Genomic DNA, 27,181 nt, shown 5'->3' with positions numbered 1-27,181 from the left:
AAGCACTTTAAAATTTTATTTAATGTAATACCTGTACTTCAGTTATAAAGTACAAAGGCAGTGATAAAACTTAAAGTAGATGGCCTTGGCATTGACTGGATTTTTAAGGAAATAAATAATTGGTGCATTGAACAATTGTATCAATAAGAGCATGATTAAATCACTAGTGGCATGAAATTCAGTTTAAAATAATTTTATTTGTAACCAAAACCAAAATAGATTTTGATAATCCAAATAACATTGCTTTCATGTAGTGCTTTATTGTTACAGCTATAGAGATTTTTCTCACCACAGCAAATTTTCAACCATTTTTCATAGACAGGTGGTGAATGAGGATTTGATGTAAGAGAATACTTGAGACTTCTAACGAACAATTTAGATGTATCTGATAGATATGGTGGTAGAATATTTCTTGTCTCTTCATTCTTTCTTGCAGCAGTACAGATAGAAATTACTCTTTCCACTTAAATAATGACAAAACCAACATATGAGATGTAGTTAAACTTGTCAAACACCCAGTCTGACAAACTTAAAGTACATTAGGATTGCTCATTATTATATATTCTAAGCTGCTTCTGTTTCAACCAAAGTCCCATTTCTTAGGTAGCAATTTCTATCTACATGAAATGTAACTCAAGTGACTTATATTTCAGTACTAACCTATAGAATGCCAGAACATTCTGATTAAGTGTAGATCCAATACAAGATTGTCTTTTTGTGTGTATATAGTACTGGGCCTTGATCTCAGGGCCTCACACTCTTTTTTTCAGCTTATTTTGCTCAAGGCTAGTGATCTACCACTTGATCCACAGCTCCACTTCCAGCTTTTGGTTGGTTAATTGGAGGTATGAGTCTTTCAGCTTTGTCTGCTCAGGCTAGCTTTAAATTACCATCTTCAGATATCAGCCTCTTGAGTAGTTAGGATTATAGGCATACCACTGGCTTCAGGCCAACTCTTTTGTTTTAAATATTCCATTTGGCATTAACATTTATATTTCACTGATATAACCTTAAGTAAGATTTTGTTTTTATTAGAACATTCTTATTTGTATAACTTAGCCTTCTAAACATTAAAGAAATAAAGATAAAATTTGTAAACTTTGCTTTCTAAATTTTAAAGAACTAGAGATAATATAACACATAAATAACTTTTAAAGGAATTATTGTGGATCAATGGATTAGATGATGAAAGAAAACTGTGCTCACATAGGATTATCAGGAAATGCTCTGGCCAGGACATTACAAACTATGCAAGATGAAACCAGCACCACCGAAGTGTTTGTGGAATTGAGTCCTTTGAAAATTATAATTATGGACAATGCAGAGCTCCATTTGTCTGCTAGCCAAAGATCACCTGGTGCTATTTTTGTGCAGTCTATATTTATCAAGAAATGTCTTCACTGAGAGTGAAAGTATAATGACTTTTCATTCCTCTAAATGTGGATAAGAGCTCAATGTCAAAATACATTGCTATGCCTCACCACTAAACTACAAAGAAAATTCATCAAAATTGTATGTGTGTAAAAAGTAATGCTTTTACAAACCAATTACTGCTCAGTTTTAAAAACCTGTAACTTGTTTGAGATTTAATGCACACTCAACAGCCTCAGAATTCCTTGCAGACTAGTAATTCAAACAATGTAGAGTGTTGGTTGATTACTATTTCTGTGTTCTTTATTTCTGTATTTTTCAGCTAAGGTAAGTTATAATGCAAGGCTATGTGGAAATGCCTGTGTTAAAATATGTTTTCTGCTGATTGGTCTTTTTTTTTTTTTTTGCAAAGACCTGTGTCGTATATTTTTAGTGATGTAGTACCATTGCCATTAGGGGCCCTGATTCTGCAATCCTTGTTCAAAGCAAATGCCTGGAGAATCCTGAAGAAAGATAGTTAATTTAGGACCAAAAACTAGACTTCATTGTAACATATGTCATGTGTAAACTTTCAGAATTACAACCAATGAATCAAATTTTGCAGAATTTTTAGTTTTACATTGTTTAGTAAAATTATTGATGCCACCTAAATGTATATTTACTATCATGTATAATTTTTTCTAGAGTGTAAATAATGTGGGTTCAAAGTATAAAAATGAGAAAAAGACAAAAATAAAAATCACAGTTCTACCACTCACAGATAATCATTGTTCATATTTTTGTTCTTACTATTCATATTATAATCTTATTAATGTGTCTTTAATAATTGATATAACATATATTATCAGTGACTGCTAGAATTTTAGCATATTACTTTAGATATTTTAAATGTCAATTTATCATACTATAATTGTCACTTAGTAAGCAATAATTTTGAAGTTTTATATGCCTTCAATAAGTAATGACCATAAAATACCAAATGCTAAATATAAAATGTTTTATGTCTCCATTTCTTTGTTTTATCACTCACTAAAAATGTCTTTAAAAATTAAGAAATATACCATTGCTAATTTTCAGTCAACATTTAAATTTTTTATTATGGATTAAATAGTTACAGAGCAAGCCACTTCCACAGCATTAAACTATTAACATTTTCAACGAAACTGTTAAAAATACTTTGAAATAAGCAGATTCTAATATAGTGATTCAATGCCTGCAATCACTCATTTTGATATGCTTTTTTAATCACAAAGTATGTAGTGCTCACTTTCCTTATTTTCATATTCCCATTATAACTATTTCAGTAATTTTTGTTTATTTTTAGAAGAATTTATTTCTTGAATGATTGATTGATAAATTGATTGACAGGGTTGGGGAGTGAACTCAGGGCCTCACACTTGTAAATTGTACACTCTACAACTTAAGCCATGCCTCCATTCTCTTAAAGGATTTATTGATCACACTTTTATTTGTGCCCTCTGAAAGAAAAATATGTCCCCAACATGACACTTATTACTGCTACAATAATGGCTCTGAACGAACATTTGTTGCATGTAATCATAAAGCTGGTATTGAAAATATCTCTCAGATTGAGTTATAATTATACTCGATGTCAAATTATTGAACAATTTTAAATGCTATGCTGTTTATAAATAATTACTAAATATTGACAGTCAGCTATTATCAACACATCTCTAGCCAAAGGAAAATGTAAGGTTACATCATCAATAGTAATCTGGAAAATAATAATGAAAATCTTTTTCTAACTAGTCTGATAATTTGGTAAAAGTAGCCCACCAATTTAGCTCCACCATTGTCCTGTCCATTAATTCTTGGCAGGCTCATCATAGAAAGTGAAAACAGAATTTTTTGCTACTTCATTCCACCTTGAAATCACTAAAAAAAAGTAACAAAGACCCAGTGTTAATTGAAAGAAATTTCACAGATACCATATTTTGAATCACCTTTTATTTGCATGCTGAAGTCTCCATAAACCCAAGAAAACTCTTTGGAAGAGTCAAAATGGCTAATATGTGTGCTTTTGTCTGGTAAGACGACAAGGGCTTTAGAGAAGGATGAAATGGAAAAGGAAAACAGAGATGATGTTTGACCACATGTACGTTCTTAATTGTACTTAGTGTTTAAGGAAATGATAATGGCAGAATAAAGCAGGATGATGATGCCCATCAGAAGACCTTTTATTTTACTTCTGATTAAAACTTCTAAATGTGAAAAGTTTAAAAAGGAGTTGGTTCCCTATACTGACACCCTGACATTTATGTTTGTCTGTAAGGTAAGCTGTAGGTACAGCTCTCAAATTCTGTGGAAAGTTAGCATTAAATTACTGGATAATGTTACTCTGGAAGAATTGTGTTCATTATAGCATGTATTTGATCCAACTCAAATATCCTTAGAGTTGTCCTTCAGTTTATGATGCTGAACGTATGGTGCTCTAGCCCTGTAAGAAGATAGCAAAGATGAGATTGCCTTGTTGTCTCATTTAGACAGTTAATTTTATCTTTGTTTTCTTAAGTCACATTTCATTGTGTTTCCCAATCGTGCAAAACTAATTGGCTCTTATCACAGTTACATTACCTTCAAAGGCAGATAAAATTAATGCAAAGTAAAAGATCACTATACTCAGAGATATCCGGTTAAAAGGGATAGAGGCATGCATAAAGTGGTTGCCTGATCCATAGAGACCCGGGCAGAATAATAAATCATGACTTTCTCCAGGTTATCATCTTGTGCTCTAGTTCATTGTTTGGTATCATTTGTTTTAACCTTGGATTGTCCCTCCTACATCTGCTCTGCTGTGATTAATTCTGCTGATGGAAATAAACTGTCGAAGGGCAATGCTGTACTGCATGACTAATTAGCCTACCGAATTATGTCCATAAATTAACATTTTGTTGTGATTCATTTAAATAAATCAAAGTTGTCCAAAATAATTTGAGGTAGATCACTTTAATATCAATTTATATTCATAACCTTTTAGTTGGGTTAGTCTACTATCTTTTGCAGTCAACTCATTCTTAAATGATTTCTACCTTGACTTTTCTGAAATACTCATAGTTAAGTCTATTGTCTCTGGCTAAAGGGAAGAAAGATTTTTCTTTTAGTTAATTTGTGTGCTCCACCAGAGTCTTTGCTTTACCCTATCCTTCTCAGCATTTCCTGCCCCAGTTCTGGCCACGCTTCTTACCCTCTGTTACTATTGGTTTCACAGAAATGGATATTATTAGAAAACAATATGAAAACAAAATCTAAATCCTTTTCTTAAGAATTTTCAGTAGCTCCTTCCACAGGAAAGAGATTGTTACTCCTAGTCCCTTAACTCAGCTGAACCAGGCATTATCCAGTTATGCACCCCCCTCTCCCCCGATAGATATCCACAATTGCAATAACTGTTTCTGCTTTTCAAAAGTGAAGTCACCTTATTCTCATGTTTTCCTCCATATTTAGGTAGTCTTGGTAGAAGAATGAGCTATATAACTGAATCATCATCATATACAACCAAATCACTCTTCAGTTTAGTAACCAGAATATTTCTGATTGAAATAAAATATTTTCCTATAGGTCAGTTTGTTAACTAAAATGAACTTGTCTTACCAGTTTAGGTATGTCTGTTACCATACTAAGCACTGCAAGTGGTACAAAAGTAGAGAAAATAGCCATGCCTTTCAGAATCCTTACAATCTTCTTATGAATGGCAAACACATAAAGCAACTAAAACGAAGTAAACAGTACATTGTTCAAAACTTGGTCTAGGTGCCAAGGAAACAGAGGAGTCTTTATGTGGGGATTACTGCTAAAGCTTGTCATTAGTAATCCAGGTATGTAGAGAGGAGGAAGGGGGACAATTTATGAGGTACTAACGAGAGTCTTAGAGCAAGAACAAGAGTCTTAGCCTATGAGCAGGTCATATGCGACTCTTGGGAATTATTTGATAACTAATAGAATAGATCCTGTGAAGTTCTTAAAAGCCAAAGGGAAAAAATTTTAAATGCAATCCATAATTGAAAGCTGTTACAGATTGAACATCCTAAGCTAAAAAGTTTCAAAATCTTTAGTGCCAATGCAGTCCCACAAAAGGAAAATTCCATACTGACCTCATGTCATGCATCAGTCAAAATGCAGGTGCACTAGAATTATTACATAAAATTTCCTTCAGCTCTTATGTATAAGGTAGACAGGAGACATATGTAAGGTGGACAGGGGACATAAATAAAATTCATGTTTAGACTTGGATACCATCCCCAAGGTGTCTTATTTGCATATTCAAACATTCCAAAATCTGGAGAAAAGTAAAACAAGATCTAAAATACTTTGGTCTTAAGCACTTTAGATCAGAAATATTTAGCTTGCTGGGCTTTTGAACATGAAAATGATTACATTAAAATGTGCTCTTCAAGTTTAGTTCATTAAGGTTCTGTGGGAGGAATTGTGTTTCCAAAGAGAAAGCAGATAGGAACCTCAGCAGGGAACAGGTTGAGGCCAAAACTTGGTGGCAAGCTGAGGCAGAGGTTAGGGTCCAGGGATAGGAAGAGTGAGCCAAATGAGGTTATAAAGAGATTGAAAACTAGCATGTCTGAAAGGTGCAACAGCTTGACAGGTGCCAGTATCAGAAGATTGGATATGATAAACATAGCACAATGCCAGGATGATACAAAAGAACTGGCCTCTTGTGCCAATCAGTTGGAAGATGAGAAAATCTAGAAAATGTAGGATGAAGATGAGAACAGACCATATGTGACAACATAGTCAATGCAAGAGGAACAACTTCAGGGAAGGTCTCCAACACTTGGACTAGCAAACTTCTTGGTCTTTGACATCACATGAGGCTCAGGTTAGGGACCCCAGTTCAAATAGGGATTAGGACACAGCACTGGTAGAATATGGAGAAAAGACAGACCTAGAGGGAAAACCTGATCTAACAACTATTGTAGGAGATGTATCAAAGTTTGTCAAGTCAAGGAATGTCAGTAAACTGAGTCTTGGTCATTACAGAGGCCATTTTGCATTGAGCCACATGGGTCTAAAGGAGAATAGAGCACATGGGAGAACCTACCACTGTGGAGAGATGTTGCATTGCTGTGGCTAATTCTAAGCTCATGCCTAAGTGCAGATTCAGGACTTGTTAGAATTGGTTGAGAGACAAGCAGGTTCCTGGGAATGTGACTGAAAACAAGAGGTAGGAGAAATAGGAGTCAGGCTTGCAACTGCTAAAATAATAGATAGATAGGCACCTGTGGCTCATGCCTATAATTCTAGCAACTCAGAAAATGGAGATCTGAGGATTGCTATTGGAAGCCAGCACAATCAAGGAAGTCCATGAGACTCATCTCCAGTTAACTACCAAAAAAAGCCAGAAATGTGGCTGTGGCTCAAAGTGGTATAGTGCTAGCCTTGAGCAAAGCAGCTCATGGAAGGAGCCCTGGCCCTGAGTTCAAGCCCCAAAACTGACAAAAACATACATGTAGTAGAACTGGGAAGGTGGCTCAGCGGTAGAATGCTTGCCTTGCATACATGAGGCCCTGGGTTTGATTCTTCAGCACCACATAAGCAGAAAAAGCTGGAAGTGGAATGTGCTGTGGCTGAAGTGGTAGAGTGCTAGCCTTTAGCTGAAGAGCTGAGGGACAGCGCCCAGGCCCAGAGTGCAGGCCCCATGACTGACAAAAATATATACATGTAGTAATGGCCTACAATTTAATGGAACTATAGCCTACTGATATGTGTTAGAGAATGCACACTTGCTATAGACATGGACAGAGAGCGAAATATGAGTGGTATTTACATAAAAGTTGAGATCTACTTATATTCAACTTCAAAAACGTTCTGAATTATTTTCAGGTTCAAGATTTGATTGTTATCTATTTAGATTTCTGATTATTTGAGTTATTAAAAAAAATTAGCTACTAAAAATGCTTCATAGAAAAATAAAGAACCAGCATCGATGTTTTCATTACTGCAGAGCCAATTGTAGTCACTATCCAGAAATTAAAAATGACATGCCAATCCTTAAAAGAAAATAAAACCCTCATTACTTAAAACCTCTTTTTATGTTTTTCTTAGCTTAGTTTAGCTTTACCACCTTACCATGAGTATATGGAATCTAAATCAATATTTCTTCAGTAACTAAATATTGAACACAGAAAAGTTCCTTTGAGTATTCTTTTTGAGATTGAACTCGGGTCTTGTGCTTACTAGGCAAATATTTGAGCTACATCCCATGTCTTTTGTTGTTATTGGTGGTGGTGGTGGTGGCGGTTGTGGGGCTTGAATTCTGGGCCTAGATGCTGTCCCTGAGCTCTTCAGCTCAAGGTGAGCTCTCTACCATTTGAGCCACAGCTCCACTTTCGATTTTCTGGTGGCTAATTGGAGATAAGAGTCTTGTGGACTTTCCTTGCCCAGGCTGGCTTTGAACTGTGATCTCAGATCTCAGCCTCCTGAGTAGCTAGGATTACAGGCATGGGCCACCGGAGCCAGACCCAGGTTTTTTTTTTTTTATTTTAATAGTGGCTCACACTAATTTTGGCTGGACTGATCTCAGATGAAAACACTCATGTCTTTGCCTTTTGAGTAGTCAGGACTACAGGCATGTGCCACCATGCCTGGACTATTTGAGATATTCTAAGTACATATATGTTTGTGAACAGAGCCCCATTTTCAATAATTTACCATAAGAGCTCAATGCACTGCACTAATGATATTAACTTGAAAGACCCATTCATCCATGGTTCCCTTAAAAAGGCTCAGTTAGACACCCATTATAACTTAAAAATGGTTAATTGGGGAATTTGCTTATTTTGATACAGAGTGATTACTAAAGTGTGAGTAACAATATAGTGTATTGCTTTATATTTCGGTGCTATGTTATTCAAATCCTGTTGCCAAATACGGTAACAGGAGGAAAGGTTTTGGAAGAGTAAATCTGTTGATAGAGGGAAGTATCTGTGTCAAGCAAAAAGGTGAAAGGAAAGGAATCTAGGCTTGATTTCATGTTTACATAATTGATGCTATCAAAATTGTTCTAGCTGTTTTGCATATGATCATATTAAATGTTTTCAGTGTGCACTAATAAATTCAAAATAAAGCTATCATGTATTTCCCTATACTCTGTTGAGTGCCCAAAAGAATCTATGTAAATATACTATAGAGAAACCTGCATGCACATATTTATTGTGGCATCATTTGTAATGTCCAGTTATGGCATTAGCTCAGGTCTTCATCAATGAATGGATGTATAAAGAAAATGTGGTCTGTATACACAATGGAATCTTTCTTAACCATAAAGAAGAATGTAATCCTATCATTTGCATGAAATGGTTGGAACTGGAGATCATCATGTTGAGTGAAATAAGCCAGACACAGATATAAATACTGCATGTCTTCTCTCATATGGAATTTAAGAGACATAAAAGGAAAAAGACTGTTAGGGATGTGCAAGAGGAAAGGGGAAATGGGTGAGTACAGTCAAAGTACATTATATCATATATGAAACTATCATAAGGTAACTCCTTTTTACAATTAATATGAATGACTAAAAGGAAAAAGAAAGAAATAATGTTCTAAACATCTGAATAACAAAGTTCATGAATAAACAAGTTCATTAAGGGAGGAATTTTTTTAATATAATTTTAATTTTTTTGTGAACATACTGTACAGAGGGGTTACAATTACATGGGCAGGATAATGCATACATTTCTCATCAAGCATTGCAGCCTCCTCCTTTGTTTACCCTTCACATCCCTTCCCTACCTCCCACCCCTACCACCCAATCCTCCCCCCTCCCCCCCACCAACGTTGTAAAGCTCGTTTTCGACATGAACTTGTACTTCAAGGGAGGAATTTTTATCTCCATTATGGTGATAAAAAATTAGAGGTTCTTGGGCTGGGAATGTGGCTTAGTGGTAGAGTGCTTGCCTAGCATGCATGAAGCCCTGGGTTCAATTCCTCAGTACCATATACACAGAAAAAGCTGGAACTTGCACTGTGGCTCAAGCAGTAGGGTGCTAGCCTTGAGCAAAAGAAGCTCAGGGACAGTACACAGACCCTGAGTCCAAGTCCCAGGACTGGCAAAAAAAAAAAAAAAAGAATTAGAGGTTCAAAGATAAACTATGTAGTTACTAAGTAGCCAGATTAAAATGAAGGTCTATTTAATTAGAAAGCTTACCTTTTGTTTCCATCACCTCTTCAAAATTGTGTGTATACTTTTATAGAAGAAAGTGGTGATATTTATTTTTGTAGAAACTACATTTGAAGTCTAATCAGTATACATGCTGAATCAATACAGTAAAGTCAAACATACACATTTACCCTAAACAAAATTTTTCTATGCCATATTTCAACATTGTTCCAAATAAAACTTGGGTGTAAAGTTCTCTTAGTCTAGAAATAATCTCAAAAGATGATAACATTAGAGTTTTGTCTACTATGCTAAGTTTTAGTAATTGGTAATGGCTGCATATTGAACCAATCTGATGTCCTTTCTAGAGATAGCAGGAGTCCTAGGAGTCATTAGAGGTGAAAGCCATGGTTATGCGAAGGGAAAATGGCAACTCATGTGCCATATATTGGGCAGAGACATTAGTTTGGGATAACAGTGCTCAAAATTGTCTCCTGAACTCAAAATTTTATTAATCTCACTTTTGAGACTAGTGTTTCCTAATTTTGCTTGATTATAAGAATGATCAAGCCGGGCGCTGGTGGCTCACACCTGTAATCCTAGCTACTCAGGAGGCTGAGATATGAGGATCGCGGTTCAAAGCCAGCCCGGGCAGGAGAAACCGTGAGACTCCTATCTCCAATAAACCACCAGAAAACCGGAAGTGGCGCTGTAGCTCAAGTGGTAGAGCGCTCGCCTTGAGCTGAAGAGCTGAGGGACAGCACCCAGGCCCAGAGTTCAAGCCCCACGACCGACAAAAAAAAAAAAAAAAAAAAGAATGATCAAAAGCATTTGTTTAAAAATATTGATTCAGGAGCTGAAATGGGTAGAGACCAGGAATTTTATAATCTTGAAAGTTTGCAAATATAAATTATTGTATTCAAGAACTCTCCATGAAGGACAAACACAAACTTATTACTAAGTAATTACTAAGTGAAACAAGATCTTCCTGATAGAGACTGGAGCATTTAAAAGCAATGTCAAACAAAAGAATGATTTAATGGTGACCAGTTTTGAAAGAATTTTAGAGCATATGATAATGTAACTACTTGATCTTTCTTGCTGACTCCATCTCATTCTGGTGTGTGTGTGTGTGTGTGTGTGTGTGTGTGTGTGTGTGTGTGTGTGTGTGTAACTGAAGGGGGGGGATGAGTCCCAGCACTAGAACTCTGGGCCTGTGCACTGTCTCTTATGTTTTTTGCTCATGGTTACTGCTCTATCACTCGAGTCATAGCTCTGCTTCCAGCTTCTTGGTGGATAATTGGAGATAAGAATATTATGGACTTCTTGCCTGTGCTGACTTGTAACCATGATCTTCAGATTTCAGACTTCTGAGTAGCGCAGATTACAGGCCTGAGCCACCAGCCCCTAGCTTCATTCTGCATTTTCTTTAGCTCACTGCTCTTTGGCCTCATTCTCCCCACAGTTTATGTCCCCAGAATTGGTGTGTTGAAGATTTAGGTGAGCATCTCTGCTCCACTACATGCTTCTAGCCATGATGCTGTGTCTCACCATAGGCTCAGAAACAGAGCCAAGGAATTACAGACCAAAATCTCTGAACACAGGAGTCAATATAGAATCCTTTCTCCTTTACATTGTTTATCTCTAGGTTTTTTTTTTTTGTTCGTTGTTTTTTTACAGTGGATAAAAAGCAACAGAAAAGGGGCTGGGAAGGTGACTCAGTGGTAGAGCGCTTGCCTTGCATGCCTGAGGCCCTGGGTTCGATTCCTCAGCACTACATAAGCAAAAAGAAAAAAAGCCAGAAGTGGTGCTGTGGCTCAAGTGGTAGAGCGCTAGCCTTGAGCTGAAGAGCTGAGGGACAGCGCCCAGGCCCAGAGTTCAGACCCCATGACTGGACCCAAAAAAAAAAAAAAGCAACAGAAAACAATGTGCATATTCCTACCTCAAAATCTTTGTGTTTGCTGTTACCTCTGCATCTTTATTCCTGAGGCTACCAAGACTACTTTCCTCTAAACGCTTCCTTAAGTCGTAGAGTTTTTCCATTGAAAAACCAAATAGTAAGCAATGAGGTAGAACAAATGCACGATTTTCAGTCAGAGAAGCTATTCATTGTCTACTTCACAACCAGAAACTAATGTGGCAAAAGGGAGGCCTTTCCTTTGCACTAAGCATGAGTTACACTATTCATTGCATGGCATTTGCAACACAATCTGGCTTAAAAATTAATAGTTTTCCTAGAGAAGAACCAGAATGATAAGCATTAAAACAGAAGAAGAAAGTTACTAGCTCCATAATAATCTGGATAAAATGTATTATTTAAAACCATTCAATCATTGCCTTATCTGTTCTAATTCTTGCAGTGTGCTTATAAGTATAATCATCTGCCTGCATCTCTGAAATAGCATTAGGATTTGGGAAGCATCTTAATAAACACTAACTGAAGCTACTCTGAAGAAAACATCATTAATCATGTCATCTGATAAGAGATACTGTCAGGGTTAGAAATTTATACTCGCACTGAATTCCTGTAAACAATCCTGGTGTGCATTAGGGTTTGGGAAAATGAAGCCTTCTTTGTTACTATAAATTGAAATAAAAGCATGTTGTTTAGGTTTAATTTCTTAAAATGCAACCCACTCAGACACATTTGATCTTTGCTGAGTTCTTTCCCCAAAGTACTATGCTACGTCATTTTCTGAAAATTTACTGAAAATGCTTCAAGAGTTCTCTATTGCTTTTTAAAACAAATGCAAAATCTTTAGTTTTGTAAGATATTTAGTTATTGGTTTTTTCTTCATTAGGCCAAGTATATATCAACTTGTAAAACTCAATTGAGGTATACTACCTGATTATTTAGTACTCTATTATCTATTCAGTCTCTATTTGTTCCTTCTTCTAGAAGGCTGATTGGGTCCATGAGTCACATACCCAATTTCTTCAGGAAAAGGTTATCCGGACACACCCTTGTGCTTTCATACAGAGCATGCTTTCCCAACAATGATTTCCCTATTTTAGCATCCTTTGTAAATCAGCTAAACTGAGAACATACCAACACTTGAAATCCTGGCTCCTCAGGTTATACTTAACCTTTTTTCAATAATTTTCCAGTCTTCTCTCATTTTACTGTAAGCAACAAGGAGGAGCCAAACCTTGTCTTCAACACTGACCTTGGAAATCTCAGGTAAATGTTCAAGTTCACCACCTATAGGTTCTGATTTCCATCCAATAGTACAATACCATACAACTACCTTTTCTGTTACTTTATGGCCAGGATGGATTTTCCTTAAGTTTGCAATAACAGAGTCCTTATTTCCTTTTGAGATCACAGCAGAAACACATTGAGTATCCATATGTCTACCAACAATTGGGTCATAGTGACAAATGTATTCTTCAAGATGACAGTCATTATGTACTTTCTTCTAGGCCACACCTCCATAATCTCTTTTAACAGAAATACTTCTGCAGGTAATTTCTTCCAAACAATCTAGCTCATTCACCAATGCCAAAGCCACTTTTACATTGTTTTGTATTTGTTAAAAACAGGGCTACCTCTCCTGCTACCAGGAGATATTAATGCCATCTGTATTGTTTTCTATAACTTTAGCACCAAATTGCCACAAAATCAGTGATTTCAAGCAAAAGAAATAGAATTTCTTAAACCTTGGAGGACCAATTCCAAAATCAAGGTTACAGTATGGTTGGTTTCTTCTATAGGCTCCAAAGGAGAACCCATTCCATATCACTCTTGCAGCTTCTGCAGACTGCTGACAATCTTTAGGGTAGGTTTGTGCACTCATTTCTCCACTCTGCCTATTCCTCCAGTCACTTCTTTTCTTATGAAATATTTGTCTTCCTCTCACTTGTTAAGGATGTTTGATAACTTTAAGGCCTTCTGTGAATCCATTATGATCTCATCTGAAAATCCAACACTTGTTACATCTACAGAGACCTTTATTCAAATAAGGTCATTTTCACAGGTTCTATGAGCTATTTCTTGGATCTATCTTTTGGGGGTCCACTAAAGCTCCTAAAGTCTTCCCCCTAGACCCAACCCCTAAATTCATGCTTATGAATGTGTAAAGCACATTTTCCTCATCTCAAAATCTACAAAAGAAACATCAGGTATGATGGGTGGTAGAACCTTAAGGAAGTGGAGTTTAATGAAAGATAGTTAGTTGATTGGGGGCTTATTTTTGAAGAGGATATTGGCCATCCTATCACTTCCATTTTCTTTTGGCTTCTCAGCCACCATGAATTGAGCAGTTTCCTCTAGCACATACTCAGTAAGTTCCTGGGCAACCTCCAGTGGTACTGCTAGCGTCTGAACCATTCTTTTTCTTTGTACTGGTGCTGGTGCTTGAACTCAAGGCCTGAGCACTGTCATTTAGACAGAGCACTGTCATTTAGTTAGAGGTCTACCACTTGAGCCACAGCTACATTTCTGCCTTTTTGCTGGTTTACTGATGATTAGAGTTTCACAGATTCTCCTGCCTAGTCTGGCTTTGAACCATGATTCTCAAATCTCAGCCTCCTGAGTAACTAGGACTACAAGTATGAGCTACTGATGATCAGCCTCTACACCACTCTTGACAACTCTACTCTTAATGCTATTCTGCCTTTCTCTCAAAGAGCAATACATATTTGCAGCTGATTAGCTCTATCAATCCATTCCTGCCTATGGAATTCAAGAAGAATGTCTGGATCTTATGGGTTTTGATTTTTATATCCCTCTTAAGAAGTTCTTCTTCACTAAAAGAATGTAAAAGTTATTTCATGTATTCATCCAATGGTTTACAATTCTGTTTTTATAGTAGCCATTCCTTCTGGAATTTACTTTTGTGCACCATTTCAGGATGAGATAAAACTTCAGTTTTCCAATTAATAGGCAGTTATTTGGTACCATCGATTGATACGTGCATTATTTATCTATGATATTACCAGTTTTGTCATATATGTTCATATTTAAGACTGTTTGGGGTAAATTTCCTCTATAGATACATATTTAGATACACCCTTATATAGTATACTGTTATGAGTTGCTAGCTAATACAGTGTAATATATTGTGCTTAGGCTACAGAGCAACTCTATTTATACTGCTATGAATAGATTCTGTATCACAGATTATTTATTACACAGTAAATCCTCTTCACTGATTTTGTATTCTAAAGGAAAGTTTGTCCCAAATGACTGAGTGAAAACATAGTGAGACCTGATTCATATAAATAAGGAAAATGATATTATAAATGATGTTAGAGCTTTTTGAAGAACTTTTGGAAATGTGAATTCCAGTATATATTCAAGGAACAGACATACATATTCAAGGAATATGTATTTGTGTATACCTTTTTTTCAAGGAAGTAACAAGTTAAGATCATCAAAAAATTGGATATTGATGTGAAACTAACATTGAGAAGGTCATCATGAGCACTACTACGATTCAAATAAATGATTACATAAGGACAGCTAGAACAAAACCATGGCTAAAGGCTCATTCCAGCTTCAGAGAATCTGAGTAGGCTGCTGAAGTGGTTGCCAAGGCAGGATATCAGAAAAGCTTCTCCACAGGGACTCTGTGATAATGATTCGCCTATAGAGTTGATTCAGTTATGTGCCTCTTCCCATTAAAACAGTCAGTCCCTCCTTTAAATAGGGTCTGTGTATATGCACTAAATTCCTGTAAGAATACATGGTTTGTTTCAGGAATCTAGACTAAAATACTTTATGTATATTCTGCATCAATACCACATTTCCACTGATATGTCATAGTGCACTGTTTTAATATCTCATAGCACAAACATTAACAAAATATTTTGACAATTCTAGCTTATTTTTTCACATGAACTTTAGCATATCAACTTTTTTAATAAAAATATCCTATTAGGGTTAATATTGGGTTTGTATTAGCTAGATGATTGGATGAAAATGTAAGGATTGTAATATTATTCTTCTTGTCTATGTTTGTTATATATTTATTGGGTGTTTTCTATATCTTTTAGAAAATTTTTTCTTTTCTTTTTATTTTTTGAACTCAGGACCTGGGCACTGTCCCTTGAGCTTTATCACTCAAGGCTAGCACTCTATCACTTTGAGTTACAGCATCACTTCTGGTTTTCTGGTGGTTAACTGGATTTAAGAGTCTCCCAGATTTTCCTGCCCAGGTTGTGGACCACAATTCTTGGATCTCAGCCTCCTGAGTAGCTAGGATTAACTTCTACAATTGTGAGGCTTCTTACCAATAATAATGTTTTATTTAAGTTATGAAAACATATTTATTATATATTACATATAGTATATGCATAGGATATATACTATAATATATACTATTATGGACTTCCCTGCCTAGGTTGGCCTTGAACCATAATCCTCAGATCTCAGCCTCCCTAGGATAACAGGCATAAGCCACTGGTGCTGGGCTAAAGTACTAATTTTTTAATATTTTAAAATATAATATTGACTTCAAATTTGAACCATAGTTTGAACACAAAAATATATTTAAACTAAGATTTCTTATGCTGTGAGCATTGCTCAAATGGTAGAGAATTTCCTAGCAAGTATAAGGCCCTGTTTCAATCCCTACTACCACAAAAGTAAACTAAATCCTCTAGGACTTCAAAGAATTTGTTTTCCTTACTGCCTAGTACTTCAAATGAGAAGTCTGACATCAATCTTTAAGGCTATCTCATTTTTGTTTTACTTTTTAGAAACTTTTAAGTGCTTTTCTCTATCATCATGAGTAATTTTCCATAATATATTGAGCTCCCCCCTTCACCAAATGCAAAGATATTTTACTGACTTTCCTTAGCAAAGACAGTAGCATCATTTAAAAATATAATCATTTGAGTGGCCAATCAAATACAAGGAAGGAAGATAAAAAGTAAATGATGAATGCAATCAAAAGATTGCAATGTCATGTAAATCCTACTACCATGACGTCACTAGGCAAAGGAATATTCAGCTATGGCATAAAAATATGTGATGTGAATACTAGTGATTATTTAGTGGGAAGTGAGTTTGCTTTCCAGAAGACTATGAACTAAACATTTGGGCTGAATTGCCTATCTTGATCAGGAGGAAGTCCATTGTAGGTAAAACAAATTGGAAAGAAACAAGTATATCTAAGAATCCAAGATAGTTTCCAAATTCATGGTGACAGATTAATCTCCTCAATAATTATTAGCCTGGTCCTAAGGATCTCAAGATGAAAGCTACTTGCTCTTTATTTTAGTGAGTTCAGCAATGAGAACTAGTTTTAGGGTAGCTTAGGGCTCTTGGAGAACTTGTGACTTGTGTGTATTGGGGACGTGGATTGGGTGGCAGTCTAGTTTTTCCTCAGACACTACACAACACACTAAACGGCCTGAAATCTATTGTGAGATTTTCAAGCCTCACAGAATCCAAGAAGCAAGAATGACGCAACCCAATCACTGTATTTTTGCATAATTTTAGATTAATATACCTAATAGAGGATCCGAAAAGCCTCATTAGAACAAATTGTGTCTTCATCAACTACCAAGGCAAAATAATAACCAGTAATTGCTTTAATTTTAATCTTATTTGCTTTTAAAATAAATAAGAATAACCTTAAGTTATTCTGTTACAAAGGAACATGGCTGAACAGATAGGAAACGGATTCCCCATTGTGAGTTCTCCGGATGGCTTCAGCAAGGATCATAGAGATGTCGATCACCTGTATCTTGGGGCACTGCTTCATCTTCTCCTCCTGAGGTATGGTATTGGTGACCACGACTGCTTCAAAGCATGCACTATTGATGCGAGCGATGGCTGGGCCAGAAAAGATTCCGTGAGTCAAGATGGCATACACGCTGGTGGCTCCTGCGGAGACTAATTTGTCAGCTGCATGGCAGATTGTCCCACAGGTGTCAGCCATGTCATCCACAAGGATGGCCACCCGGTCCTTCACGTCGCCCACCAGCACCATGCGGTCCACTTCGTTGGCCTTCTTGCGTTCTTTGTGAATCAAGGCAAAGTCCACATTCAGGCGGTCGGCAATGGAGGTGACCCTCTTGGCTCCGCCCGCGTCCGGAGACACGACGGTGCAGTCCCTCCATTCGGCAATGTTCTCCTGCACCCACTTGAGCACAGCTGGCTCAGCGTACAAATTGTCGACGGGGATGTCGAAAAAGCCCTGAATCTGAGACGCGTGCAGGTCCATGGTGATGATGTGGTCGGCGCCTGCGATGGACAGCATGTTGGCCACCAGCTTCGCCGAGATGGGCGCGCGGCTCTTGTCCTTCTTGTCCTGCCGGGCGTAGGGGAAGCAGGGGATGACGGCGGTGACGCGGTTGGCTGAGGCGATCTTGCAGGCGTTGATCATGATCAGGAGCTCCATGAGGCTGTCGTTGATCTCGCCGCAGCCGCTCTGGACGATGTACACGTCCTCTCCCCGCACGCTCTCGCCAATCTCCACGCACGTCTCCTGGTTGCTGAATTTCTTGGTCACGACCTTGCCCAGCTCCAGGCCCAGGCGGTCGGCGATCTTCTGAGATAGGTCCTGGTGGGAGCTGCCGCTGAAGATCTTGATATTCGGCATCTTGGGCCGACCAGGCGTCCTTCCGCAATCTCTCCCCGCCAGCGAAACGCAACCGGAAGTCAGGCCACCACACCACCACCACAGCTTCCGTTTGTTACCCTGCCCGTTACTTACGAAGCCGTTAGACCCTCTTCCGGTGTGTGGGACTAAACGGACTGCGACTCTAGCAAATAGATCCTGAACCTCACCTGCTTTATACTTTAAAACTGCACATTTTTTTTCTAGATGATGAGATGTATTGCTCTTACCATTATTTTCATTACTACTATTAATGATGCTCTTATGAGTTTGCTTGGGCAGCTAACACAAGTTTGAATGAAAAACCCAAACAAAAAGACTCTACAAGGCCCCAAAAGTAAGTTTGGAAGGAAATTTACAGAGTGGAAAAAGTATCAGCAAAGGGTTTTTAAACAGAGTACCTCTGTACAGTGAAAAAAAGAGGAAAGTTGGAAAATAGTATAGCTAGGCACGTCATGGTAACAAAAAATCTTGTCCGTAAATACAAAAAATACCATTATCAAGATAGTATTGTTTTGTTATATAAAGGAGGCCAACAATTTAAATCAATGCCTTCTTATAGAATCTGTAAGCACGTAGATTTCGAAAGGGCCATTTTGCATGTGGACTTTGGCTTATCTCTACAACTGGTAATCCATGCCAAAGAAATATTCACAAGTATGTTGCTATATTAACTAATTCAACAAATACATTCCTTCAATAATAATTCATTCAATAAATAATAAATGAATTCCATGAGCATCTTCTGTGTGTCATGTGTGGTACTATGTTTAGGGTATAGCATGGTGAGTGAAAAATAGTAACTACCCTAGATTTGTTTATAAAAACAAATTCTAGAAATCAACAAATGATAAGTCAATTATCAAGCAATTAACTGTACATACAATGCAGATATTACTTATATACTAAAGAGTACAACTATCTTTCATAATGGTTAGAAATTTTTAGAGCTTGTACAGTGCATTGGAATTTGCGGTAATGGAAGTAAAAAGGATAAATACAAAGAATTTCAATAATGGAATGGTTCTTTCATAAAGATATTGAAAGATGAAATTTCAGATCATATATTCATAGTCTGCTAATTATGTGCCTGATATTTGGAAATTGAGATTTTAAAAATTTAGCCTAAAATCAAATTCCTACCACATATATTTTGAAATTATCAAGTAAATATTGAATATATCTTCTTGACCAGCTTTTGAACTTCCCAGTGGATTGGTTTCATGTATAATATAAGCTCAGTAATTGGATAAGGAATGGAGTAGACAACAGTAATAGGTAAAATCAGCAATGTTTGAATATACTTGGTTCTAAAAATACTTTAGTATATTTAATGAGTTATAAAAAATGCTATAAAGAACACTGCTGCATCAAAGTGACATGCTGATGATCCCATCACTGTTTTCTTGGCATCAACATGCTTTTTAAAAAACTCTCCAGTTTCTTCACAGTCAACAGTGTATATCAGCTGCTTCCTAGCCATAATGATCCAAGAATGATATCCTATCATTCTTATCATTTCATGCCAAAAATCAACAGAACCGCCTATATCATAGTCTTTATCCTAAAACAGCGATTTCCAAAGAAATTTATGACTTAATTTAGAAGCACTTAGAAGTACTGTAGCTTCAGTTAAATTAATTTTCTCTTAGTATTCTCAGCATGTCACATATTTTTCAGTTTCTAATGAAAAACAAAGCAGATTTTTAAAAATAGATTTAATATTACCTAAATAGGATTGAATGCTAATGTAAACATTTAAAACTCATAGTTGGTTGCATTTTTCTTGAGGTGTTAAATAGGAGACATTTTTGTCTTGCTATTTTTGCACCAAATTCTTGGCTGATGCTATATCTCATAGTTCCAGGGATTTATCTAGAAATATAAAATATTAATGATGGAAATGGCCTTTGACACCTCCCCAGTCATCTTAATATCCTAATTTATAGACAGAGAACTGAGCCCAGAGAAAAAGTTTTCATGTGATATGTTGTGTAATTAGAGTATGTATTAGATTTAGAATGTGAGATTCCTGGATTTCCAAGTATGACTTTGATTTTCCTTGCTATATTACTTTTTTGAGGTTTATCATAATAAAGAAAATTGGTGCAGAAATAGTTTCAAAAATGTTTCTTTTTTGCATTATTAGAGGGAAGAACACATATGAGACTGAAAAATCCTTTGTATTAAACACACACACACACACACACACACACACACACACACACACAATTTTCCAAAAGAATGCTGGGCGTCAGTGGCTCAAGCCTGTAATCCTAGCTACTCAGGAGGCCGGGACAGGAAAGCCTATGTGACTCTTATCTCCAATAAAACACCTGAAAACCAGAAGGGGTGCTGTAGCTCAAGTGGTAGAGTGCTAGCCTAGTGCAGGGACAGCACCCAAGCCCAGAGTTCAAACCCCACAACTGACAGAAACAAAACCAAAAAAATTCCAAAAGAAGTAGTATCATTGAATATCTTTGTTATTTTGATATTTCTGTTTTCTGAATCAACTGTAAGAAGATTTAGATCCTATTTATTTTATTTTGTTATCATTGACTCTTTCTCTCAAAAGTTACAAATAAGAAAAAACCTAAACAATAAATTCTCTGTTTAAGACCTTGCTTTTTAATATATTCCACTGGAAATGGAAATTGTGATAAAAAACAAAGAGCCTTTATCTTTCTCCTTCCCAAGGCAAGCATATTTAAATGTCATCTCTACAGATCTAGAATTGAAGGTCTTTTGAGTCAATACCCAGAAATATATATTACTTTGATAATAGTTACTTGCCTTGCTGATTATTCTTTTACCCTTCACAATTCCAACATAAATAATTCAAAGAGAACCCTGATGCAGTTTGATGGGCTTAGGAGAAAAGAAATTCAATCAGTTCTTTCAGAAAGTAGAGAAAAAGGGTTGTATTTTAAGTGAAAATAAATGCTTTCACTAAACAAACTTGCAGTTGACAAAATGCTAGATGTTTAGGTGGCAATTATAGTTCTTTGATAAACTGTCAAATCTTGTCACAACACACGTTACAAACAAGGACAGATTTAGATGTCCTTTATGACAGCTTTGTGTAGGTTGGGAATGTGTGGCAGTTCCAACAAGGAACATATTTTTCTTTCTAGTAGTTATCTGCTTGTTTATTAGGAAGACTTTTTGTGCCTTTAATCTTACTCATTTGACTCACAGTTCCAGATCATTATTGTGATATTACCTTACCTCATTTATTTTCTTCGTAATAATCATCTACAATCCTTTGAGAGAACAGTTTCCCACAGAGTTTTACATTGGTATAAATGCTTTAAAGTTTGTTTTGTGATTGTTTACAATTGGAGCTGACTACTGTGTGTGTTTACTGAGTTTTTCATGGGAAATATGTCATTTTATATAATAAATGTGTAGATAGCCCAAAGATAAATAAAACAGTGAAATGAAGCAAAGAATAGAAAAAAAATATTGTGACTCAGAAATAAGACTTAGTTCTGAATGATCTTAGATTTATAAAGATAATTTTGAAATATACTTTGGAATTTTTAAAAATTCTGATGAATTTAACAGTCCTAACTTGAAATAATAATCTTGGAATAACAAGGAGAGTACATGAGCTGCATAATATGTCTTTGTAATGTCAGACAATGCACTATGTAAGATGATCCAAGTAGGAAAATATTTTCTATCATTTACATAAAATATTTTGCAGTATTTAAGACAGTTTTTTCTAAAGGGTGTTTCCTTTCTATCCTTTTTCATGTAGAATAGCAATTTTATGTACTTGTATGTTAAGCTGTGGCTCAAACTCTGGGGCTTGAACTCAAGGTTTGGGCTCTGTCCCTGAGCTTCTTTTTGCTCAAAGCTTATGCCCTACCACTTGGTTTTCCAAGTAGTTTATTGGAAGTAGGAGTCTCAGAGAGTTTCCTGCCTGAGCTGGCTAGGAGATCTCCATTGCTGAGTAGCTAGGATTATAGGCATAAGCCACCATCACCCAGCTAAATACAATTATATTTTAATTATACAGTGACAGAATACAAATTTTATTTATGCTATCAGGCTTCTTTTATTTATGTTATCCAAACTTCTAATAAAGGTCTATTTCCCCCCTCTTCAGTAGTAATTGCTCTGATAATAAACCTTGAGACAAGCTATTCATTCACAGAAGGGAAAGTCAAGTAAAATGTGTTTGGAATGGTTCTCAGTTCTCTAATATTCTGATGTCAGAATCACTGGGAGAACTTGTTAGGACACAGTTTCTCAGATTGTGTATATTTTTATTGTAAAGATACCGTATAGAGAGGTTACAGTTACATGAGCAAGGTAATGAGTATATTTCCTATCGAGCATTGTTACACCCTCCTGAGAGCTGATTTCAGGCTTGAGGTAAAAGCCTGGAATTTGTGTTTCTAAGAAAACAGTAGCTGAATAGGGAAATAAGTTAAACTATCCGTTTTTGCAGATGACATGATACTATCCCTTCACGATGCCAAAAATGCCATCTCCAAACTCTTAGAAATCGTAAATCACTTCGGCAAAGTAGCAGGATACAAAATAAACCCACAAAAATCAGTCGCCTTCCTGTGTACAAGCAGAGAGGGAAATAAAGGAAGCAATCCCATTCACAATAACTTCCCCCAAAATAAAATATTTAGGAATTACCCTAATCAAAGATGTAAAATAACTATTTAATGAAAACTATAAAAAGTTAAAGAAAGAAATTAAAGAAGACATTAGGAAATGGAAAGACCTCCCATGCTCTTAGATAGGCAGACTTAATATAGTGAAAATGGCAATACTGCCAAAATTTATATATAAATTCAATGCAATTCCTATAAAAATCCCAATGACGAACATCTCTGAAATACAGAAAACAGTACAAAAATTCATATGGAACAACAAAAGACCTAGAATAGCCAAAACAATTCTAGGGAATAAAGATAACATCGGAGGTATATCCATGCCGAATTTCAAACTCTACTATAGAGCCATAATAACAAAGACAGCATGGTACTGGCACAAAAACAGACCCGAAGACCAATGGAATAGAATAGAAGATCCAGAAATAAAACCACATACCTACAGTCAGCTGATATTTGACAAAGGAGCCAAAGACATACAATGGAAGAAACACAGCCTCTTCAACTACTGGTGCTGGGAAAACCGGGCAGCCACATGCAGAAGACTAAAAGTGACCCCAGCCTATCACCATGCACCAACATCAACTCAAAATCGATCTCAGAAACTACTGCAGGACAGAGTAGGAGAGACACTTGAACTTATAGGCACAGGAAAGAACTTCCTGAAGAGAGTCCCAGGGCCACAACAAATTAGAGAGAGATTCGACAAATGGGACTACCTTAAAATAAAGCTAAAGCTATAGCAACCAAGCTAGAAAGACAACCAACTAATTGGGAAAAAATATTTACCAGCAATATATCAGACAAGGGGTTAATATCCAGTGTATACAGGGAATTCAAGAAACGAATCCCTCCCAAACCTAACAAACCAATTACCAAATGTGCAAGGGAACTAAAGAGAGACTTCTCAGATGGAGATAAAAATGGCAAAGAAACACATGAGGAAATGTTCAACATCCCTGGTGGTGAAGGAAATGCAAATAAAGACAACCCTGAGATACCACCTTACCCCAGTCAGAATGGCCCACATCCTCAAGTCAGCCAATGACAAATGCTAGAGGGGATGCAGAGAAAGAGGAACCCTATTACACTGCTGGTGGGAATGTACACTTATACAACCACTTTGGGAAGCAGTCTGGAGGGTCCTCAGAAAGCTAAAGATTGACCTCCCTTACGACTCAGTCATACCACTTCTAGGCATCTACCCTGAACAACAGGAACAAATATACAAGGACACATGCACCTCCATGTTTATTGCAGCACTGTTCACAATAGCTAGGATATGGAAACAACCCAGATGCCCCACCACAGATGAATGGATCCAAAAATTGTTGTATCTGTACACAATGGAATATTATGCAGCCATTAGAAATGACAAAATAATGGCACTTGCAGGGAAATGGATGGAGCTAGAAGAAATCATGTTGAGCGAGGTAAGCCAAGAACAAAGAGACAAATGGTACATGGTCTCCCTGATAAGTGGATGTTAAATCCAAAATGTTAGGTGATATGACAAAATTAGCAGGACTTAAGAAACAAAGAACTTCCACTCATCTGGTCGAATCACTACTACATAACCCCATGCTGCTGATCACATGTATGATATATATGTGTATACTGGAGGGAAACCAGGAAGATGACACAGAATAGAAGAATCAGGAAAAAACATATAACAGCAGGACCCATCAGCTGCACTGGACATTGACCAAAATGAACTAAGCAACTCAATGGCAGCGATGGGAGAAAGGGAACAAGTGGGAAAAAGGGAACAGCTGATGCTATGCAAAACAAAAGAAATGTACATACCACCCAATGTGGAAGAAATAACTGTATTGAAAAACTCATAGAACTCATAAATGTTATAGACCATGATAGACAATTTGCTCCAGGAAAGTTAGATGTGTTTGTGACTTTATCTGAGCATCACTATCCCACAATACTGTGAAATATGGGAAATTATGTAATCACTTAATCACAATAAAAATTTTGAAAAAAAGAAAAAAGAAAACAGTAGCTGAGGGCAGTGCTACTGTTCTGTTGACCACAGTTCTCAGAATCTAGTTCATCTAGACTTCCAAGTTTAATTGGGTAGATGATTTCAATATTATCTTTTTTCTGTATCTCTATTATTTATACTATCTCTAGTGTGCTTCACTTTATTATCACTGGTATTAGATTTTTGTAATTGTTTTCTTTCTATTCTCAATCAATTTCACATCCATAAATTTTATCAATTGTTCCCCCTACTTCCTTCTAAATTCATTCGAAATTATTGATGTACTCCATCAGTTGCTTATTTAAGCTTTGTTGACCCCCAAATTACTTTTAATTATTTACTTTCATGCCTTCTTTGCTACTCTTTCTCTAACTTGTTGAGATATTTATTCACGTTTTCTCTGGGTTTTCAAAGCCTCCTCCCCTCTCCTCCCTTCCCTTCTCCTCTACCTTATCCTCTCTTTTCCTTTCCTCTACCACCTCCTCTCTTGTTTTTCTTTTTTCACACTTGGAAAGGAATGAAACTCAAGACTTCACAAGTGTTAAGTGAGGGTTCTACACTAAGGTATGTCTCCAACTTAACTGAAATGTGTCCTTCCTTCCTTCCTTCCTTTTCTCTTTCATTAGAAATGGAGTCACTCTCATTCTTCAAAGACACTTTCAAATATAATTTCAGCTCATCAGTTGTATTCTTTCAGCCCATTGAAGTAATTAATCATGTCCTCTCTTCCTGAATTTTATAATTACTGTTTAAAATATAGACTCATTTGAATTAGACTCTTGGAAGATAATACATCCTGGCCCCTGGCTGCTTCTATCTATCTATCTATCTATCTATCTATCTATCTATCTATCTATCTATCTATCTATCTATCTATCTGTCTATCTTTTGGTGAAGATTCAATATTTTATGTCTAGGTATGGATTTTTTAAATACTTGAAATTGTATATGGTTTCTTGAACATGTGGATTAGTATTTTTCATTTTCAAATCCTGCCTCTCCCTAAGTTTTTCTCTTACTGAAACTCTGATGAAACAAAATACATCTAGAATTCTTTTTATGCATCTTTAACTTGCAGTTTTTAAAAAATATTTTATTGTAAAGATACTGTACAGAGGGGTTACAGTTATATAAGGTAATGAGTACATTTCTTGTTGAACATTGTTGCCCCCTCCTTTGGTTTTTTCCCTATTATCCCTTCCCTCCTACACCTCTCCCAAATTTGCAGTTTTTATCTCTCCTTTTAAACTATTTCTAGACAACATTCTGCATCTTTTTGTCTGACCTGTACTCAAGTTTACTTACTGTGCTTCTATTCAGCCTTATTAGATTAAAAAAATCTAGCCTATTAACTTAAAGTTGAGTTACTGTAGTTTTCATTTAAAGAAACTTTATTCCTTTGGCATACTTATTAAAACAATACAAGAGCTGTTTCTTATATGTTAATTCTGAAATCAAATTTTGAAGCCTGTATCTCTTTGGAGTCTGATTTTCCTTGATTATCATGACTTTTACCTTTTGTGCTTGTATATTTTTAATTCCATAATGTCATGGTAATAGAATCTATTTGAAGAAATTCTTTGAAGTCTGTTTTTTTCTTTTGGAGAAAATTTGCTTCTGATCCTCTCCTCTAGTTGCTACTACTTTGGGATTACCTTCAGTCAGCACAGGGCTGCATTTTATCCAGCTTATCTGAACGTTAAACCACCAGATGGCAGAACTATGAAAGTGTGGACCAAGGTCACAACTTCTTGAAGAGCTCCTCTCCAGGCCTTCATGTCATTTATCTGTTGTACTCACAAGTCATCTCTCCCTGATGTGGATTGTGGAGGCAAGTTATATTCTAGTTTATCAGAGAGAGAGAGAGAAAGAGAGAGAGACAGAGAGACAGAGACAGAAAGCCAGAGACAGAGAGAGACAGAGACAGAGAAACAGAGAGACAGAGAGAGGGGAGAGAAAGAGAGAGAGAGAGGAGGAGAAAGAAGAAGAAGAAAACGAAGAAGGAGGAGGAGGAAGCTCAGTGTACCATTTAAGAAATAGAAGATTTTATAAATGTGTTAGAAACAATTGAATGAAAGAAAAAAAACATTTCTGCATTTCTTTGTTGTTTTGTATGTCCCTCCCCCACAGTATAACCCCTGCTTTCACTGTATTTGATATAGGTATAATTTGTGGAGGGGAAGGGGAAAAACAAATTGTTTAAATAGGGATACAGGTGGACCCATTGCAACAATGAGATGTACAAGTCGTTATGTAGAAAACATAACAACTCATGTCCAACACGAGCTTTACAACGTTGGTGAGGGGGGGAAGGGGGGGAAGGAGAAAGATTGGGATTGGGGGGGAGGGGGGAGGCTGGGAAGGGATGTGAAGGGTAAACAAAAGGAGAAGGCTGCAATGCTTGGTAAGAAATGTACGCATTATCCTGCCCATGTAATTGTAACCCCTCTGTACAGTATCTTCACAAATAAAATAAAAT

At 36.5% G+C, this 27,181-nt stretch overlaps 1 protein-coding gene across 1 annotated transcript; it reads right to left on the bottom strand.

Annotated features, from left to right (window-relative positions):
• Positions 1-17,094: 17,094 nt before the first annotated feature.
• On the bottom strand, positions 17,095-18,338 carry Prps1l1 (phosphoribosyl pyrophosphate synthetase 1-like 1). The gene has a single exon (XM_013024007.1). It carries the CDS (start codon positions 18,049-18,051, stop codon positions 17,095-17,097), a length of 957 nt encoding a protein of 318 aa, XP_012879461.1. The 5' UTR covers positions 18,052-18,338.
• Positions 18,339-27,181: the final 8,843 nt, after the last annotated feature.

This window comes from Dipodomys ordii, unplaced genomic scaffold, assembly GCF_000151885.1.
Source record: "Dipodomys ordii isolate 6190 unplaced genomic scaffold, Dord_2.0 Scaffold72, whole genome shotgun sequence".
Lineage (NCBI taxonomy): Eukaryota > Metazoa > Chordata > Mammalia > Rodentia > Heteromyidae > Dipodomys > Dipodomys ordii.
The sequence above is the reverse complement of the archived record's forward strand: the minus strand, read 5'-3'. Positions and strand labels throughout refer to the sequence as shown.

Bases quoted from the DNA above. Each gene is read 5' to 3' on its own strand.
- Prps1l1 (XM_013024007.1), bottom strand. From the start codon at position 18,051: ATGCCGAATATCAAGATCTTCAGCGGCAGCTCCCACCAGGACCTATCT.